We start from the raw sequence: 21,251 nt of genomic DNA on the forward strand, positions 1-21,251 counted from the left end.
GAAACTTGGTAGATATTCTAAAGCGTTAATGAAGAGTCGATTTACACTAAAAAAAAATATTTCAAATTTTGGCCATCAGGTGCAAATCTGGCGCTGTGAACGCAAGAAAGACGTATTGAAATGTTCCCATATATAATATATGAGGAACGGGACGTCGGCATAAAAGGTCAAACAAGTGAGAAAGGCATAATGTTGATTTTATTATGCACCAACACTTACTCAATTTGTTCCGTATGAGCCCCAGAGAGGTCTACAAGATGCTGTACAGCGCCAGTTTTGCACCTGATACCCAGAATTGGAACTTTTTTTTTTCCCAACTTAAATCAGTTCTGCGTTGACGCGTAAGCGTATCTGCGAAGTTTCGCTGCCATTCGATAATTACGGTTGACATTAAACCTCCGTGAGGAACTTAATACCAATTGTAACCATCTGGTACATAGACAAAGTTAAATATATGTAATAGCACCGCACGAAATGCCCTTGATAGTTATAAGTGTAGTGTAGTATTGCTTTCATCATAAACTTGCGCTTGCGGTGTCCCTACAGTTCCAACCAAAGAAGACGAAGAGAATAGTGAAGGGATGCTGATTTCAGAAAGAAGAACTCTGTACTTATTGGAAAACGTTTATTAAACAACAAATTTCAATATACAGAATGGTCCTTGGATATTCCATACCCTAAACTCAAAAGGCATCCAGAATGTTCACCACGCGCTTACCAGCGCAGAGAAGCTCCGAAGTATTACCTACAGCGACACGCTAAAGTCTTTGGTGCGTTAACATTGTCGATTACTTTGTTACTAGACTAAAATAGTACTGTAGCAGAAAGTGTCTGAGGACCTACATAATGAGAAACATTGAAGCTAGTTACGTTAAATAAATACGCTCTTTGTATAGGATGCAGCTTATGCACGGAGAGAGGTGACGTCTGTCGACCCGGCAGGGAGCGATAGTGCAGTGTGACGTCAGTGCGCCTTGACGGCGGCGGAGCGTCTCAGGCGGGGCTCCATGCGGACTTTGAAGCCCTCGGCGCGCTTCAGGATGATGTCGGCCGTCAGCTTGAAGTCCTTCTCTGTCAGGTCTGAGTACACGCGGTAGTTGCGCAGGATCGTCGACAGGATGATCTTCAGCTTCAGCATGGCGTACTTGCGACCTGTAACAACACACAAGAACACTCCGTTAATTCAAGGGGAAAGCGCTGTTGGTACGACAGATTCATGCATTAGGGTAACACAAGAAATTTAGTCGTAATCAGACAGTAATGAATTTTGGGAGATAGTGAATGAGTGCTCTTTAAAGGCAGTAAAACTGAACACTTCAGTTACAAAATTGATACATTCCAAGAACAAATTCCTCAGATACGTACAATCGTCACAGACATGTAAACAAAAGGCACGTGCTCATTGTCAAGAACTGTAACTAAAGCGTTCTATATATCAGGTGTGACACCATCTGCAGAATCTGATGTAACTTACGCGAAATTCAACACTGCAGTACACATCGGCTATTGCGTATGCTGTACCATGCGTTTGACACCTGTCACTCGTTGGGAAGAGTGACAAGTGAGTCAAAGAGAAGAATTCTTAGTTACAGCACTCATAATGTTGCGTGGCAGTTTATCCCCAACCTGTCATGCAACCTATTTTACAATGTAATATGCACGTCCCAATATTCAGTAACTGGTTCTTTGAAGCTGCACCATACCTGCAGACAATATTCAACAATACCAATGGTTGCCCAGCTTATTACTTCTTTTCTTGCCCTTCATAATAGTGTTATTTCCCGCAGCATTTCTTAGCTGGCTCGTGCCACATGGAAGTTTACTGTAAAGGCCTAGAGGAACACAGACATGTCTGGAGCTGAAAGCAACCCTAATGAGCAGGTGGAAGACAGAGAATTCGCTAAGTCCCATCTCCACACAGCACGAGCCTTAATGGCGGACTGTGAGCCGGAAAACTACTTTGTGTGAGACAGAAGAAATCCTTCTTCGAAAGATGAAATCGAAGCCAACTGTAGCCCTCGGAATGGGAGAGTGTGGAACCTGCTGTTTCCCAGCTGCAACGCCATGAAAGAGTGTTCATTTAAAATCCTAGTTAACAGAAACTCTGATTGGTTCACAGTAATTATTTGTGTAGAAGACAGACTTTCTCACACAAGTGTATGTGCAAGCACTTAGATTGGCTAGCGTTAGAATATTTCATGAAGTGTAGAGATTTTCCGTGTTCCTCGCCACGCCAGACCATTATTGGTGAATCACTGCAAAATCAGCAAGAAAAGGACTTTGTTAAACTTATTTATAAAGTTATTACTGGTCAGAACTTGGAAGGTCTGCGGCAGTTGTTGGGCGTGATTCCTATACTGACAGAAACGACCTAGTTTTGAGGAGTTAAGTCATTCAAGACTTGGTTCAAATGGCTCTAAGCGCTATGAGACTTAACATCTGAGGTCATCAGTCCCCTAGACTTACAAATACTTAACCTAACCAACCTAAGGATATCACACACATCCATGCCCGAGGCTGGATTTGAACCAGCGACCGTAGCAGCCGCGTGATTCCGGACTGAAGCGCCTAGATCCACTCGACCACAGCTGCCGGCCTTCAACACTTGCTGCTGGAGGATCGATGAGTGACTTGCTGCGTAGACACCGAAGAGAGTAACCTTGCTGCCGAGGCATTGTAATGTGGAAACAAAAATAGTTACTTACCAACGCAACTCCTGGGGCCAGCGCTGAACGGGATGAAGGCGTAGTAATGCCTGTCAGCGGTCTTCTCTGGGATGAAGTTGTCAGGATTGAAAACTTCCGGGTTGGGATAAATGTCTTCCCGGTGGTGGACCTTGTAAGTGCCCACGACTACGGTGCAGCCGGCGGGCAGCGTTACGTCCATGGAGGCTATAACGAAATACAGCATAAAATTATTTCGGGAAGAGGTACAACGTAAAACGTCTTGAGGAGAAATATAGATACTGAATTACTGCTGAACATATGAAAGACTTCGTACTTATTCTGTCGGAATAAGACTGCAAGTGTGCTGGAAGTTAAGTTGCTTAACAATGCACATTTCCATCTGATTATTTATTTATTCACTGCTGCATTGCCGTGAGGTGTTTCAAAAAGCAAAATGTTTGGCGCCAGTTGAATCTGCGATATTCTTGTGCCGACTCACAATTATCTTTGCTTCGCAGTAGCTCTAGCGTGCCAAAGAATACTGTTGCAGTAAACTCTAAGCAACAGTAGCAAATTCTATTTGCTGCGCGGAAACGAATCGGAAACTAGAAGTAGTCGTCGCTTTCCTATTTACAGCTGCCAATGAACAACGACGATAAGTATCGACGAGGCATGAATTTTAATGTTGGTGGTCCGGTTTCGTTTACAGGTAAGACTGCCTCTGTTTTCACTTAACTGCTCAGTCACGTAAGTCTATAGAAGCTGTTTAGTTAGTAGATATTTTTAATCGAGATATGTAACAGGTTGTTTAAATGAACGGTTAATTAACTATTTATAGAAAGGTTTCGCTTGGGATAGCGACTAATGTGCACAGAATAAGCGAGTTGCAAAGAGTGACTTTCCGAATGTTTATGAAGGAAATCTTTTTTACTAAGATTATGAAATTTTGTGCAGCTATTTTCGTTTTGTTCGCGCGGCTGTAACATATTGGTAAAAAAAAAAAAAGGTAATGCGAGTCACACCGCCACAAAATTTTAATAGTATTTTGTGATTGCAGACTGTTTATTATAACAACGGCCATTGTGTGCGACGTAACATAAAACTCGTCTCCTAAACCTATATTTATCTGCTGGGCTTTGTAAAACCTCCATCGTCTTGTTTTAAAGTACCCTTATAGTAGAATGACTACAAAAGTATGTCTAGCTTGTAGCTGATTCAGTACCCGGCGTATGGTCGACGGCGCTTGGGTGGGAGGAAGCTGGTATGATTTTTCACTGGAAATAACAGTTCCACAGCGATAAACTTAACTTTTTTTAAATTTTCTTTGCTCGCTACTAGTTGTGGCATGACTCGAAGTAGCAGAAGGATATTCTGTACGGTGTATGTAGGGAGAGTTTTAACACATTAATGTACAATTCCTGAAAAGCTACAGTTCAACAAGAAATCTAAATCACGCTACAGCTATATTTATTTTAGATATGCAAAATATTTCCAGAGACAGACGTCACGTTAACTAACTGGAAAAAGTATTTTAGCAATCGTAAACTGAACTGCTGAAACTACAGATATGTCAAGCAGGATTTGTTCCAGTGACAAATTCACTTTCTCCGCATGGCTTCATCTCACAGTTTTCTTAGATATTCAGTTTAAGTGCAGTTGATTTTTCAAGTCTCTGTAGTCACATCATCTGGTCCAAGCGTTCCTAAAAATTTATGTGATTTATCTCGTGCGTTCTTACAGTTCTCAAGTTTTGAGGCAATTTTGGTCCATAACAATAAGACCATTTCTTTTCTTCTTCTTCTTTTCTATAGTGCGATCCAGTGTGCACTTCCTTGGTTGGTTCCCGCCGGAATTTTCTGTCGAACGTCATATTGGATTTGAGACTGTCCAACCGCTGCTCCTTGGGACGGCCACGGACCGTAATGAAGGACTGTTTTGCCATTGAGTTTTCCTCACAACTGGCTGTGTGTTCATACTACTTTGGCATGTTTCCCGCAATTTGGTGGTAATTTCTGTGCCCTTGGGATAACCAGTGACCGTTCAAAGTTTTCATTTTCATTCCATGCAGCGGTTGTTAATGTTTTGTTGTCGCTGCCAAATATTCTAAATCAAATAGAGTCACTGGGCAGATGGCAAGTCTACAAAATTCCCCATTAAGATGATAGGGCAGTTTCTTCCCACACGCTAATAGCATATAATCTTGAAATTCGTTGTATAACAAATGCACATCAAAATAAATTCTATGATACAGACGTAGGGAGAAACTGGTATCGTTAATGGAAAAAAAAGTATAAAATGAAAAAAGCCCTTCTTAGAGGTCCTATCCGCAACTGATCCAATGGAAAATAGATCAATCAGTATGCTCGACGAGGACCAACTAACGTTACTGACACCTTGCCCGTGATTTCAGTGCAGGATACCCTTGTCGTGAGAGATGCTGGGTGTGGATCTGCAAAAGTTTCGAAAAAATTAGTTACCTTAGCGCAGCATTCAGTGGCCGGGACCAATGCCATAATTTTAGGATTGGATTTTATTGAGATACAGTGGAATAATGATGGTTATTGTATCGAAGCACGCCGAAAACTACATACGGTCTACATCTATTAGAAGTTTAAACTAGTATGTGAACTATTGCTGAAAAAGTTGTGTTGTCTCTGCATACGTTGACATCAGAAAAACTGCACTCTCATAAATGTTAATATCTTATTCTTTGGGTTAAATGGGCACTGCTTCTCCCTCCCCCCTTCATCCCCCCGTGAAGAAAAACTAACGTATCAAAAATAGCATTCAAACTGAACGCGGGCGGCTTAAAAGCGAGAGGTTTCCGACAACGGAGGAGGTCGACATTCGTGATCTCAGATCGATGCATAACGACAGGATTAAGTGCTGAAGATAATTTTCAAGGCCGAGGTCACCATACACTCGCCACGATCTACGCGCAAGGTCTTAGGTTTCCCTCGTTCGAAAACTAGTCGTTAAACCGGAATACAGCGGTTTGCGACAGCCTGTCGAACCTGTTTGGAAACTGGAGATTGTAACAGAGAAAAGTAACAAAAATGCGTATGCTGGCGTGTGAAATATAAACTCAGTGCTTATCCAGAAACTGGCAGTTGAATTATAAAAGGCGCATCATTCATTTCGATGATCTTGCGGCCGATACCTTCATTCAGTCTGACGCCATTATGAACCAGCACAAAAGGCATAACAACCATCAGCCGATGCTTCCTTTTTGCATAACTCTAAACAAGTAAGTAAAACAAACTCAGGGAATACGTCCCAAAATCAATTCATCACGAGTTGTTCTCAATTACCGTGGTGCAAATGCAATATTAAAGACTTGTAGATCTTAATCCTCAGTTTTATTTGAACTCTAGAAATCCAAAATCAATTTTTTTCTACTAGTGATCAACATGATTAGAAACTGCTATGACAAGAAGTCTATTTTTAATGATTGTGGTATCTTTATTGCATTCGATTACATTACGGTTGTAAGTATGAGTTTCGGCTTAAAAATCCAGTTTCATGTCTTTAGCTGCAGCTGGAGGCAAGCTTAACAATAAATTTGGCACTTCGATACGCTAGTTAAGTCACGTTATTGGGAGTCTTTAATTGCGTACCATGGTGTAATAAGACATGTCGAATTATATAATTGATTGAGAATTGAGTAGACGAAGATGACAGTGGACAGTAGTCAAACACACACATGTCTGGAGACTTCACTCACTTTGATAGGTATACCACTCGTCAATCTAGACGACGTATTCAAAATCGCGTTGCGTTCCAACGTTCCGATCTAGTGTGACTTCAGATGGAGTTTTATAGTTAACTCTGCTCTTCTGTAACTTCTTTTTTATAAATTCTCTGTGTTACATGGTTCACATTTATTCAGATACTGTACATTTTGCTGTCAGGTTGTCCCGACTGCTTTTTTACCACATCGCAGAAAGTATACGTCAAAGTAGAGTTAAATCTGACGTAAGAGCAAAATTCTAGACAAAATTTGACGTGTACATTCATCAAGGTAAAGGTACTCTGTTGCCTTTTTTTTCATTTATTCGTAACTGATGAGCAAAGATTTATTGTTTGTTAAAGTAACCCCAGAAAATCATTCATATGTAAGGAAAAACGCAGGGCGATCAATAAGGAGCTAAAATGGATGAGTACGGTTTATGTGACGTGCTGAAGGTCAAGACAAAGACAATCTGTCAAAGGATACACTACGAAATTCGTTTACGTGATGGCTTGATGTCGTAGGCAGGTGGTAGAAATTCTCATATCATAACTGACAGCTTAATCAAGTAAGTAGAAATAACATTTATACTGCAAAATATAAATTATCAAATAAACTAGTCTTGTTTCTGTTGCTAACTACATCTGGAAAGATGTCACAGTTGTGAAAAGAAAGCTTAATCATTAAAAATAATAAACTCTTTTACTTCCTTTTCATCAGTTGACATTTAATTCAAGCTACTATATAAGTATCTGAAGGGATCCCCGTGAGTAGTACTTGACACATGTAAGCTGTCGACCATGCTAAACGCAGGAAAATAACAATATTAGATAGATACTAATATCTTTTGCTTTCCGAAAACAGAAGTAAAGAGTCACACGGCGAAATTGCTACGCGAGAATTCCAATAATAAAACACTGAATGCAACTACAAATTCCTTATTTGGAATTTTGATTTAATTTCCCTAGCCATGTCTAGATTAGAGATTTGGGAGTCTGTGACTGTAGCTTGATCTTGTATCGATTCAGGCCACTTATTGGCCCGCATAGAAGACTTATGAATTTTCATGTAGGAACGATCATTTCTATTATGATTTGTCTGAATAAGGTAATTCATTTGCACACTCATTTCTCATGTACAAATGCAACTAATGTGACGGAAACGTGTTATTCAATGCAAGTGCCGTAAGTCAATAAACTACTTTATGGCCGTAAATTAATATAAAATTGAATTTTGTGTGTGTATGAGAGTTAGGTGTATATATATATTGTGTGTGTGTGTGTGTGTCTGACAGATAGTTTAGAAGGTATTCCATCTCGAAGTAGACATTCGTGCAAATATTTACCGAGTTTGAGTTCTTCGTGGAGCTGTCTAGCTATGATAGGCACTGGTGGGAACATGCGAAGCGTCTCCAGGATGCAGCGCTCGAGGTACTTCATTTCCAGAGTGTCCTGGAATGTGGCCGGCCTGTCTGAGTCCCCAAAGATCTCATCCAGCTCCTGGATCACTTTGTCCTGAAATACGTACATTTTCTCGGTTTTTGTTGATTTTTACGGTGAAGTCAGTAACACTACACACAAACTGTAAAATATACAAGCTTTATGAAGGTACAGATTTTCATTCTGAATTACTATGTCATTCTGATAGGCCTCATACATTTGTCGTTATTGTTCGTCGTAGTTTGCACAAGACAGGAAGAGATGAGAATTTCAGAAGAGGTGGGAGCGAGAAGTAGAAAGAGAGAGAGAGAGAGAAAGGGAATGGGTATGAAGAGAAGCATGAGGAGGATGAGTGTGAAAGTATTAGTTTGCCAGAGGAAGCTGTTGCGAGATTACTGGTCAGAAACGTTCAGATAAAGAGTGCATACAAGACGAGATTCATTGTATTGACCTATATCAGTCAGGTCAAGTTGTATTGGAAGATCACATTTCAGTGGTCTGGGAATAAGTAGCTTATAATCTCCTGGTAGTCTGTTAATGGAATCAACGGACAGTTCACTTTTGTCTGCAAAGTGGCTGCAGTTAAATTTCGCTTTAAAATAGAAGAACTAATACTTGGCACTTTCATAGTAGCTGTAGCTATCAAGACTAGTAAAGCATGGTGTAAAAACAGAAAACATTCTAGTTGAGTTTTCCTTTACATATGTACTACAGTTGTTTGATAAGAGAAGCAATCTTGCATGAAAAAAAAAAACTCTAAAGCAATGCTAGAACTTCCCGAATCAGGATGAACAAGACCTCTGTTTAGTTTCATTACCTGAATGTCTTGATGAATGCCCATCATCGACAGGAAGAAACTACTGCCAGCAGCTGTGGTGTCGTGTCCCTGCAACATCGAGAAGGTAGTGTAACATACCGAATGTCGTGGTTTTCATGTTTCGAACACTCAAATGCATGATCTGCCTACACACTCACCTCAAACATGATGGTGTCCACTTCCTCTTTAATTTCTTCATCAGTCAGCACCACTCCATTCTGGGCGCTTTCGATCATCAGGTCCAAGAAGGCCAACCTCTTCTTTTGACCTGGAAATAAACAGTAAATGGTATGGAACATTTGGTGGAAGGTAAACGTATGCGCGTAGACATTAAAATATACGTGAAACCAGCATGTTAGAATTTACTGCGTCTTGATATTTTTAGAATATTCGTGATATAATAGACCGAGCTTTAAGAAGGGAGGCGTTTGTTGCTAAATAATTTATTGCCAGTCTATTTATTTTGTTTTGAAATGTGCTAACTTTAAAACTTTGGAAAATTCTGACTGCCACAAGGAAAGTCATGAGTAACTTATATTAAATATTGAACACAAAGAAAAAAAGTCAACTTGATAATAAAATGAAATAGATTCTATAAGAAATAGAAGTAGGGTGGAAATCGGACATGACGTTGGACAGACAAGTATTCACTTGTTGTCAATTACGAAAACCGGAGAATTCTTAATCAAACTTAAATCCTTTCCGTAGGCTGATTGTCGGTTTACGATTTCTTTGTAGGCTTAAGTTTTTTGTTGCTTATAGCTTTTAGTTAGAAACGTTTGTTTATATATATTCAAGCCATTTTACTACTCTCAGCAAATTTAACGTGCAGTATCAAACGCAGTAAAGGAAACAAAAGAAAAATTTGGAGTAGGTATTAAAATCCAGGGAGAAGAAATAAAAACTTTGAGGTTCGCGATGACATTGTAATTCTGTCAGGGACAGCAAAGGACTTGGAAGAGCAGTTGAATGGAATGGACAGTGTCTTGAAAGGAGGATATAAGGTGACATTAACAAAAGCAAAACGAGGATAGTGGAATGTAGTCGAATTAAGTCGGGTGATGCTGAGGGAATTAGATTAGGAAATGAGACACTTAAAGTAGTAAAGGAGTTTTGCTATTTGGGGAGCAAAATAACTGATGATGGCAGAAGTAGAGAGGATATCAAATGTAGACTGGCAATGGCAAGGAAAGCGTTTCTGAAAAAGAGAAATTTGTTAACATGGAGTATAGATTTAAGAGTCAGGAAGTCGTTTCTGAAAGTATTTGTTTGTAGCCCTGTATGGAAGTGAAACATGGACAGTAAATAGTTTGGACAAGAAGAGAATAGAAGCTTTCGAAATGTGGTGCTACAGAAGAATGCTGAAGATTAGATGGGTAGATCACATAACTAATGAGGAGGTACTGAATAGGATTGGGGAGAAGAGGAGTTTGTGGCACAGCTTCACTAGAAGATGGGATCGGTTGGTAGGACATATTCTGAGGCATCAAGGGATCAAAAATTTAGCATTGGAGGGCAGCGTGGAGGGTAAAAATCGTAGAGGGAGACCAAGAGATGAATACACTAAGCAGACTCAGAAGGATGTAGGCTGCAGCAGGTACTGGGAGATGAAGAAGCTTGCACAGGATAGAGAGCGTATCAGTACTCACGACTGTTGGTTTTCATCAAGTACATTACTCTCATTGCCACTGCATATACCTCAGCACCACAGAAGAACCTGCAGCACTTCGAAGTTAGGTATATCTCAATTATTAAATGTGACAATTCTAAATAAACGTATTAATGTTTTATAGTTGTCTTATAGTGCCACTGGCCACATCCACTACCGACACAGGAGACACAGCACATATGTGCAGTAGTAACATCTTAGTCTCACTTCTGTAATTATGGGTCTTCTTTGCTCAGCCAGAATGTGAATCAAAATGCCACTGACCTCTCCTCTCATGCAAGAAATTGGGTCCCATATATCGCGAAATCGTTGAACGTGTATTATTAACATACTGTATGAACGAGACAGTTTGCATTTCTTGTAATTCATTAATTTTAATGCAAACAAATGGAGTGATACCTAACATGTTTGGAACAAGTTTAAATATCTTCTTTATATCAAATATGAACGTCTGCACACATCCATAACGGTATTCTTCCTCTTTCAGTTTACCAAGTAGCTCACTACGATCATATCGCCTTTTCCCTAATACCAGGGCGTGCTGAAAAGTAATGGCTCCGTATTTTTTATGTGATGATTCTTAAAGCCTTTTAAATAAAATAAAGGTTACTAATATTCTACATCTTTATTCTTCATGTCTACATATTTGTTTCTCAACGTAGTCGCCCTGGCGGCGAACAAATTTCTCCCAACGAGACATCAGTTTGTTGATACCGTCACTGCAGAATGTTTGACTTTGTTGACAGGGACACAACCTCACCTCAGCTTGCATCGCTTCGTCACTATCAAACTGAAGTCCTCGAGGGCGTTCCTTAAGTTTATGGAAACAGATGAAAATCGACTGGACCCAAGTTAGCACGGTATGGAGGATGGTCGGTGATAGCGAATCCGAGACGTCGGATTGTAGCAGATGTCGCAGGGCTCGTGTGTAGTCTGGTATTGTCGTACTGAAGGAGAGGATGCTACATGTGTTACAGCACGCTGTTTCTCACGCATCTACGCAGTTACGTTACACATACTGCAATTCGGATCCCTCTAGCGGCAGAGGCGTGCAAATATCCAGACATGAACAATAAAGAAGTAGATTGTTAATAACGTTTGTTTTATTTAAATAACATTTGTTTCACTTAATATCGTTTGTTTTCACATGAAAGATTCGGAGATATTACCTTTTCAGCATGCCTTCGTAAATGGGGTTATTGCTGTCCACTACGTGCGGTTGCTTTGGAATGATAATCATTTGCGTATCAAAGCATGTATCAAATTGACGACTGCTGCGTGTCGTCTTCATGATGGTGCATTTTTATGTGCAGCATGCACACAGGTGAAAAAAGCCGTGGGATACCTCTTAAGATCGTGTCGGACCTCCTTTGCCGGCCTAGTGCAGTAACTCTACGTGGTACGGACTCAACAATTCATCGGAAGTCCCCTGCAGGAAGACTGAGCCACGCTGCCTCTATAGCTGCCCATAGTTGCCAAATTGTTTCCAATGCTGGATTTTGTATACAAACTGACCTCTCGATATGTCCGATAAATGTTCGATGGGATTCATGTCAGGCGATCTGCATGGCCAAACCATTCGCTCGAATTGTACAGAATGTTCTTCAAACCAATCGAGAACTATTGTGGCCCGGTTACATGGACACTCTCATCCATAAAAATTCCATCGTTGTTTGCTGCGAACCGCCTCCAAGTAGCCGAACGTAACAATTTCCAATCAATGATCGGTTCAGTTGGACCAGAGGACCCAGTCCATTAGATATAAACACAACCCTTTCATTATGGAGCCACCACCAACTTCCACAGTGCCTAGTTGACAACTTAGGCCCATGGCTTCGTGCGCTCTGTGCCAAAATCGAACCCCACCAGTACGAGGTGCATTCAAGTTCCAAGGCCTCCGATTTTTTTTCTAATTAACTACTCACCCGAAATCGATGAAACTGGCGTTGCTTCTCGACGTAATCGCCCTGCAGACGTACACATTTTACACAACGCTGACGCCATGATTCCGTGGCAGCGGTGAAGGCTTCTTTAGGAGTCTGTTTTGACCACTGGAAAATCGCTGAGGCAATAGGAGCACGGCTGGTGAATGTGCGGCCACGGAGAGTGTCTTTCATTGTTGGAAAAAGCCAAAAGTCACTAGGAGCCAGGTCAGGTGAGTAGGGAGCATGAGGAATCACTTCAAAGTTGTCATCACGAAGAAACTGTTGCGTAACGTTACCTCGATGTGCGGGTGCGTTGTCTCGGTGAAACAGCACACGCGCAGCCCTTCCTGGACGGTTTTGTTACAGTGCAGGAAGGAATTTGTTCTTCAAAACATTTTCGAGGGATGCACCTGTTACCTTAGTGCCCTTTGGAACGCAATGGGTAAGGATTACGCCCTCGCTCTCCCAGAACATGGACACCGTCATTTTTTCAGCACTGGCGGTTACCCGAAATTTTTTTGGTGGCGGTGAATCTGTGTGCTTCCATTGAGCTGACTGGTGCTTTGTTTCTGGATTGAAAAATGGCATCCACGTCTCATCCATTGTCACAACCGACGAAAAGAAAGTCCCATTCGTGCTGTCGTTGCGCGTCAACATTGCTTGGATACGTGCCACAAGGGCAGCCGTGTGGTCGTCCGTCAGCATTCGTGGCACCCACCTGAATGACACTTTTCGCATTTTCAGGTCGTCGTGCAGGATTGTGTGCACAGAACCCACAGAAATGCTAACTCTGGAGGCGATCTGTTCAACAGTCATTCGGCAATCCCCCAAAACAATTCTCTCCACTTTCTCGATCGTGTCGTCAGACCGGCTTGTGCGAGACCGAGGTTGTTTCGGTTTGTTGTCACACTATGTTCTGCCTTCATTAAACTGTCGCACCCACGCACGCACTTTCGACACATCCATAACTCCATCACCACATGTCTCCTGTCGATGAATTTCAATTGGTTTCACACCACGCAAATTCAGAAAACGAATGATTGCACGCTGTTCAAGTAAGGAAAACGTCGCCATTTTAAGTATTTAAAACAGTTCTGATTCTCGCCGCTGGCGGTAAAATTCCATCTGCCGTACGGTGCTGCCATCTCTGGGACGTATTGACAATGAACGCGGCCTCATTTTAAAACAATGCGCATGTTTCTATCTCTTTCCAGTCCGGAGAAAAAAAATCGGAGGCCTTAGAACTTGAATGCACCTCGTAGCTCTTAATAACTGAAATCAGGGTTCATATGACCGGGCCATGATTTTCCAGTCCTCTAGGGTTCAACCGATATGGTCAGGTGTCCAGGAAAGTCGCTGCAGGCGATATCTGCTGCTAGGAAAGGCACTCGCGACGGTCGTCTGCTGCCATAGCCCATTAACACCCAATGTTGCTCCACTGTCCTTACGGATACGTTCGTCGTACATCCCATAATGATTTCTGGGGTTATTTCACACTGTCTTAGCAGTGACAATTCTACGCAAACGCCGCTGTTCTCGGTCGTTAAATGAAGGCCGCCGGCAACTGCAATGGCCATGGTCAGAGGTAATTTGGTATTCTCGGTTCATTCTGACATTGTGGATCTCGGACTACTGAATTCCGTAACGATTACTGAACTGGAATTTGCTTCAGCGCATGCTAATTTTCGTCGTGCGGCCATTATCACGCCGGAAACCTTTTCATATGAATCACCAGGATACAAAGGACTGCTTTGCCAATGCACTGCCCTTTTATACCTTGTGTACGCGATACTACCACCATATGTATACGTTCACATCGCTATCCCCTGACTTTTGTCACCTCAGTGTTTATGGCTCACGCACATTCGTGTGCATCTCCACTACAGTCTCCCATTTAAACACTAAGAATTTAGACACCGTGGATGTTCCGAATACCCGAACAAAAGAAGCGATTTTTCTGTACTTGACGTGCAAGAACTGGTTTTCTGCCATCGCTGCCCTTCATATCGCTTCACAAGGCTCGCCCTTATGTTTGGTCTATATAATCGAGTGCCTGCGCCTCTGTAGCTGAGTGATGAGTGGAGCTGACTGCCACGGAAGAGGCCCACGTTCGATTGGCAACCGGATCGGGGATTTTATCTGCTCGGGGACTGGGTGTTGTGCAGTCTTAATCATCGTTTCCTCATCGACATGGAAGTTGCCTAAATGGCTTCAAGTAAAAAGACTCGCCCTCGGCGGCCGAACAACCTCTGATGGGGTCTCCCGGTCAATAATGGCACACCTATCGTTTGATTCTCCTCAATTGGGATTTTAGTGTAGTCGCAGCCCAATGGAACAGAGTCAAGATCAGATGGGCCGAGGAACGCAGCTCGGGCGGCCACGTGCCGGCCAGCACGAGCCGCGCGCATCTGTAGGCGGCTGCTGTAGGCTGACATCACGCCGCCTGGCGACCACGCGTGCTTGCTGCCCGCCAGTCACTGCTTACCGACGTCGTTCTCGTCCTGCTCGTCGAGGTCGTCGCGCAGCCCCTTGTTGGCGGAGAGCGCCGCCGCCGCAGCCGTGTCCGTCTGCTCGGACGCGATGTACCGCTTGGCGCCCCCGCCCTTCTGGAACTCCTCCTTCTTCTTCTTCAGCACCTGAAGCCCAACACGCCAAACTTTAAACACCACTCTGCCTCATATGTAGCCTCTTAACACATCAGTGTAATAATGTGGTCGTCCTCTGAACGAAGCAGTGACCAGTTACTAGAGATTTTTGTCTTCGTTTTCTCTTACAACTCATTATACCTCTTATCAGCACCGGATTACGAATCGAATACATATCCAAACCTGTGCATGCTTTCAAGTCCATTAATTCCCAGCGATCACGTTCGTCATTCTTGAATTGGGTATCAGATTCAGATAATGTACACAAATGAACCGCATCGTGTTTCAGACTGCAGTGTCTTACGGGGCAGCCCCTGATACAGTTTCCAAATGCCAAACAAAATCACATACACTCTAAAAAAAAAAAAAAAAAAAAAATCGACGCACCACGAAGCAATTGTCCGAATAACATGGAAATGTATAGACAAATAACATTACAATTTCAGAACTATTAGATGATTTATTCAAGAGAAAGAGCTTCCAAAATTGAGGAAGTCAATAACACGTTGGTCCATCTCTGGCCCTTATGCAAGCAGTTATTGGCCTTGGCACTGATTGATAGAGTTGCTGGATGTACAGAGTGGTATCGTCAGAAATTCAATCCAACTGGCGCGTTACATCGTAAAAACCCCGAGCTGGTTGGAGGATCCTGCCCATGATCCTCCAAACGTTCTCAATTGGGAAGAGATCCGGCGACCTTGCTGGCCAAGGTAGGGTTTGGCTAGCACCAAGACAAGCAGTAGAAACTCTCGCTTTCTGCAGACGGGCATTATCTTGCTGAAATATAACTTCAGGACGTCCTCCTATGAAAAGAAATGGCACCACTGATCATCACTCCTGGCAGCTGAGCCATATGGCGGGCGATATTCAGACTGGTATCCCACCGCTGTCTAGGGGATCTCCAGACACGTCTTCGGCTTGGAATGTCATTGAGCGGTGAAGAATTGTCTTCAGGAGTCTCACTTCGAACAGAGCCCCGTTGGCCAGCGAAGACGTGTCTGGAGGCGCCTCAGACAGCGCTGGGATGCCAACCTTACCTTAGTCCGCCATACTACCCGACAACCAGGAGTCACGGTCTGGCGTGGTATTTCTTTTCGTAGCAGGACCCATTTGGTTGTCATCCGTTGCACCTTGACAGCACAATGGTACGTCTGCGGTATTCTACTCGCTGTTTCATAACCCTTCATGGTTAGTTAACCTGGGCTTACATTTCAGCAAGGTAATGCCCGCCTGCACACGGTGAGAGTTTTTACTGCTCCTCTTCGTGCTTGCCAAACTCTACCTTGGGCAGCAACATCGCCGGATCTTTCCCCAACTGAGAACGTTTGGAGCATTACGGGCAGCTCCTTCCAACCATCTCCCGATTTTGACAATCTAACACGCCAATTGGATAGCATTTGACACGACATCACTCGGAGGACACCAAACAACTCTATCAAGCTCTTCAAAGCAGAATAACTGATTGCATAAGGATCATAAGGGGAGCTACGCGTTATTGGCTTGCTAAATTCGTGAAGTTATTTCTCTTAAATGAATCTCTCAGTTTTTCTGCAATTGTAAAATTAGTTTTTCTTACATGTACATCACATTTACTGATTACGTTTCATTCGGATAAGCCCTTTGCGGTACGTTGTTTTTTGTGTCACAGAGTGTTTTTCATTTCGTCTTCGTCGACTGGTGTCTTGAGTTTATAAACCCATACAGAGGTGGTTCGTGTAGGCCTCTTCTGAAATTGTGGTAACACTCGACACTACCTCACCGAACAGTCCATGATATATGCACACAGTCCAAGAGACATAAGGACCATTATAAGAGCCAGATGACACTTGACAGTCGCGTGGTATTAGCCGAGCGGTCTGACGCGCTGCAGTCATGGACTGTGCGGCTGATCCCGGCAGAGGTTCGAGTCCTTCCTCGGGCATGGGTGTGTGTGTTTGTCCTTAGGATAATTTAGGTCAAGTAGTGTGTAAGCTTAGGGACTGATGACCTTAGCAGTTAAGTCCCATAAGATTTCACACACATCTGAACATTTTTGACACTTGACAATAGCCGACGAGTACTCGTACGATGGGCCTGGGAGTAAACTTGGCTGAGGCGCCTGGAAGCCCGAGAAGATTTTATCTTATCGCCACAAGACGAAGCATTCGTAAACTACAGTTATAATAAGAGAAATAATTTGTGTAGACGGTATTAAATAGCTATACTTATCTTTATTTTGACAGTCATTTCTGTCACCATCTGACCACCCTTGGACATAAATTATGTATTTAACTGTGCATTCGGCAATTGCAATATTTGATTAAAATCCTGAAATATGCCGCTTTTATGTAAGCTGTGATATTACTGATCCTGTTCTTCTACCTTCCAACGTACACTATGATAGTTTGCTCTGGAAAGCTAAGGCATGTACATGATTAGTTACATCACAAGTTATGCCAAAATGGAGCATTTCAAGATTTTAATTAAATACTGTAGTTGAGGAATACAAAGTTAAATACGACTTTTATGTCTGAGGATGGCCCGGTTATGACCCAAATTGATTTGCAAAATTTCTCTGTATTGCAAAATTCCATTCCTAACGCTTATAATAAGTTTATTTTTTATACTTATATCAGAATGTAATTGTAAACAGTTATAGACTTATTTCGTTACAGCGTTTCTTACTCGGAGCACTTCACGGCCCCTTTGGTAGACTTACGTATCCTGAAATTTTTGGCGTGTTTTAATCATATCAAATCAACATCTTCTGCCCCTTACCTATTTACACGTTAATAGCTAAATGACGACGTGCTCTGTTGGTTTTGAAAGGCGTTAGTCAATCAGCCTGTCACATAATTCTGTGGTTTAGCGTTATGAAATGCGGGAGATTATCTTTTCTCTCCCTACATTTGTTCATATTTTCCGCACCAGAGAATATCACATTGAGAAGCTAATTTGTGTGTTTTTATTCTTCGTTTAACCATAGCTGATAGAACTACATCTGTCCCTGTCCCCAACATGGATAATCGCTCGTTTGAATGAATGTGGGTGTAATTACAACTGCATACAAGTAGACTAATTTAGATGGAAGTCCTTGGCTTAGCTTTGCAATAGAAGCCTGAGAAGACAGCTGAATGTGATCTTGGAAGCCAGCTCTGGTGATGACAGTCTGTCGTAATCTCTGTCGCCACAGACGACTGCGCCTTTCGAATCCAAGCGTGAGGACACCGACTTCAGAATTTCAGCCGATGAACAGAATGGAAAATTTTAGTCCGAAAGAACCTGGCGTTTTCTCTCCTGTCTTCTGATTGGAGGAGATGCATGTTCTTACTAGCAAAATCATCTTGGTGATTTGTCAGTTCGCCTCCTAAGACTTTGTTCACTCTCTGTACGCGAGGCGAGGCAGTATAAATTTTTATAGAACTTACCGGGGCGCCGAGGAGTCGTGTAATAGAATCAATATCTGCTCCTTGGTCAAGTAGGTATGGCGTGCTGTCTCTGTACACACGTGAGCAGTGGTTTTTGGATGGGAGTTAGTTCGATTTTGAGTTAGCATTCCCTATAACGACCATACTCAGTCGTGGGGAGCACTGGTGATTTCGGTGTCAATTAGGTAAGTTCAGATGGGGTCATTATTCTTGTCACTCTGAGTCACGAGCCGGATTTGACAATTCGTTCGTTAATGGAAAGTGGTGAACTTTGCTTTCGATTACTCATATGAATCGTTGTGTGTGAGAAATTACGCCACCATGTTGCATTTCCACAGCCCACAAATCCTTGCTGACCGGTATATTATTATACTCTGCTCATGAAGAACCATAGGATTAGTATTTCCATTTGTGTTACATGTAAATACAGTTTTTGGAGTACGCTTCATATGTTAAATGTTCATTGTGCGGTTACTTAGTTGGTTAAAATTCGCTACAACGTACAACACTTACACACTTGCCCCCTCCTATAATGCCTAACTTCAGGCGCCCTGTGAGAGAAAACTACTTCAAATACTTAGTAAAGTGTAAGCTTTTATCGAACGTTTTGCAGTCCACTAACAACAATTCCACTGCGTAGTTTTCTCCTAGGATACCGTCTAAGACTAATAATTACTCTTCATTAAATTTCAGACGATTTGGCACTTAGTGCTAGGTAGATAATGTTAAGCTTGCTACTTGTGCAACAGATAGCTATCCGTGGTATAAGATGAAAGCCAGCCCTACAAAGAAATTAAACAGGTGGGACTATTATTTGCAGCCTTCCCATTCGGCAAGCAAGAGTCCCTTCCTTCACTTTACAACATTTCAAAGCTTACAAGGTCCCGCATAACCTGTGCTATAAAAACTTTAGCACCAGAGCAAATTTTTGTCTGTGACACCCACTGCCCTGGTAAATTCTGAAATAAAATTTCGCTTAATAGTATAATGCTTTCCATAGATGAAAAGCAGAAATTACTGCTTCGGCAATGCAGTACTCTCAGCTTAAGGCCCCAGATTGATATGTAAGCTAAATTACGGAATGTCAATTTACAGGAGAAGTTATAGCACGCGTAGAGTTTCTTATTTCCAGGTGGAAGCCCATTCTCTATGAGAGGCGGTTTAGGTTGCTAGTGAAGTGGTTTGTACATTTGAAAACTATTCACAAAAATAAGAAACAATGCTATTTACCTCGAAGGGTTCCCTTAATGCTATTGATAAGATGCAAATAAGTGGAAATAGCTAAAGGTGTTGCTTGTTACGGAGACATCACGTGCTTCTCACATCATCATCGTGGAGACCAATTAGCAGCAACGTCACTCATTTTGTATGCTCATCTGGCTTAATGGTCAACGACCTACCGTTTACGAGTAACAGAATGTATCTACCGAAGAAGCACGAGGACAGTTTCAGGAAATTGCCCAACTGGATTTACAACAGAATGCAATACTTCATCGAAGCTTTGCAAGTCATAGAACAATCATGATGAAATGGCACCACCAAATTTGTACACCAAATTGTGCTGCCAGTGTTTGGTTTATTGATACATTTCCCATCAGAATAAAATCCATACTCGACAGTTTATGGTAAGATGATTTGCGTGTAGCTCGAGTAGACTGATTTCAGTTTGGTGCAGAAATGAGACGCATCATTCTCCACTTTTTGACCACGGATATCACATATGTATTAGGAGCTTCACTAAATGATTACCAATGGCAACGAACGACGTATGGTATTTACTGTCCAAAGCAATGAAAGAGGCATACAGTCTAATACTTATTGCAAGAACTACCTGAACTGTATGCAGCAAGAAAACGAGACAGCTGCTAGCTCACAAGGGATACTCATGGACACATTCGTTTTGGATATGAGAGGGCAAGAAACCCGTGACTTGCTTAAATTAGTCGCTGTACCGCTTGTTGCATGAATGATTCATATTAAGATAGCGTGCAGACTTCATGGCTTTTGTATGTGTAGAAATCACAGTGGAGGCTGCGGAAGACGGTGTAAAAGTATGCTTCATTGCCTCACTTCTGTTAGTGGATCATCCTAGACATGTCAGGCATTGGTGCTCATTATGATAAGTTCAAATTTAAATTGCTCTGAGCACTATGGGACTTAACATCTGAGATCATCAGTCCCCTAGAACTTAGAACTACTTAAACCTAACTAACCTAAGGACATCACACACATCCATGCCCGAGGCAGGATTCGAACCTGCGACCGTAGCAGCCGCGTGGTTCCGGACTGAAGCGCCTAGAACCGCTCGGCCACCACGGCCGGCATTATGATAAGTGTTTAGGAGAATGTTTATATTTGAGTGCAGTTTACGTGCCATCGGATGGTAAGTTCTAAGAAGAAAACATGTTTTCTCAAAGGGTATTGGAATATCCATAAACGATTGAAAGCGAATATGTGGTATTTTACAGAAGGGAACCGTTAACACGTTCACTGGATATGAATATTCTCTTATAGAGAAGCTATAGCGACTTTACAACCTCCACACGAAAATTAACTAGTAAACAAGAGTTAACTTCGTAAAAAGTACATCTAAACACATCTCTAGTGAACGTCCGAGGATATCTTTAGTGAATACCACAATGAATTTATGTACTTCGTCGAGCGGGACCCCGAATACTATAACGCGCCATACCTCTGAGTATTTTGACTTAACGTTAGTGTAGGAAACGTAAGGTGTACCAGACGATTAGTTTTCCTTAACGCGAACAAGCTGGAATATTTGTTGGTCACCATACTCAATTTCACCAAAAAAAATGCTATTAACATCTGTGTAAGAAAATTATGGGTCTGAAATAATGATGCTATCGAAACTATGTTAACATACTTTTGTTGTCTTGGAGAGTTCTTACTATGGTTTCATGAAGTACATTATTAGCATCAAGTATCATATGTA

The 21,251-nt window shown here is 42.1% G+C and overlaps 1 protein-coding gene across 1 annotated transcript in view; it reads right to left on the reverse strand.

The window, feature by feature from the left end:
• Positions 1–608: 608 nt before the first annotated feature.
• Positions 609–21,251, reverse strand: part of LOC126251496 (cytochrome P450 4g15) — a 48,554-nt gene continuing 27,911 nt past the window's right edge. The window contains exons 7-12 of the mRNA XM_049951968.1: positions 14,732–14,882; positions 8,811–8,920; positions 8,653–8,721; positions 7,742–7,910; positions 2,706–2,891; positions 609–1,152 (exon numbers count right to left, since the gene is read on the reverse strand). Of these exons, the coding sequence (XP_049807925.1) occupies positions 965–1,152; positions 2,706–2,891; positions 7,742–7,910; positions 8,653–8,721; positions 8,811–8,920; positions 14,732–14,882 (873 nt within the window). The 3' untranslated portion in view covers positions 609–964. The remainder of the gene's footprint in view (positions 1,153–2,705; positions 2,892–7,741; positions 7,911–8,652; positions 8,722–8,810; positions 8,921–14,731; positions 14,883–21,251) is intronic.

This window comes from Schistocerca nitens, chromosome 4, assembly GCF_023898315.1.
Source record: "Schistocerca nitens isolate TAMUIC-IGC-003100 chromosome 4, iqSchNite1.1, whole genome shotgun sequence".
In the NCBI taxonomy this organism is placed as follows: Eukaryota; Metazoa; Arthropoda; class Insecta; order Orthoptera; family Acrididae; genus Schistocerca; species Schistocerca nitens.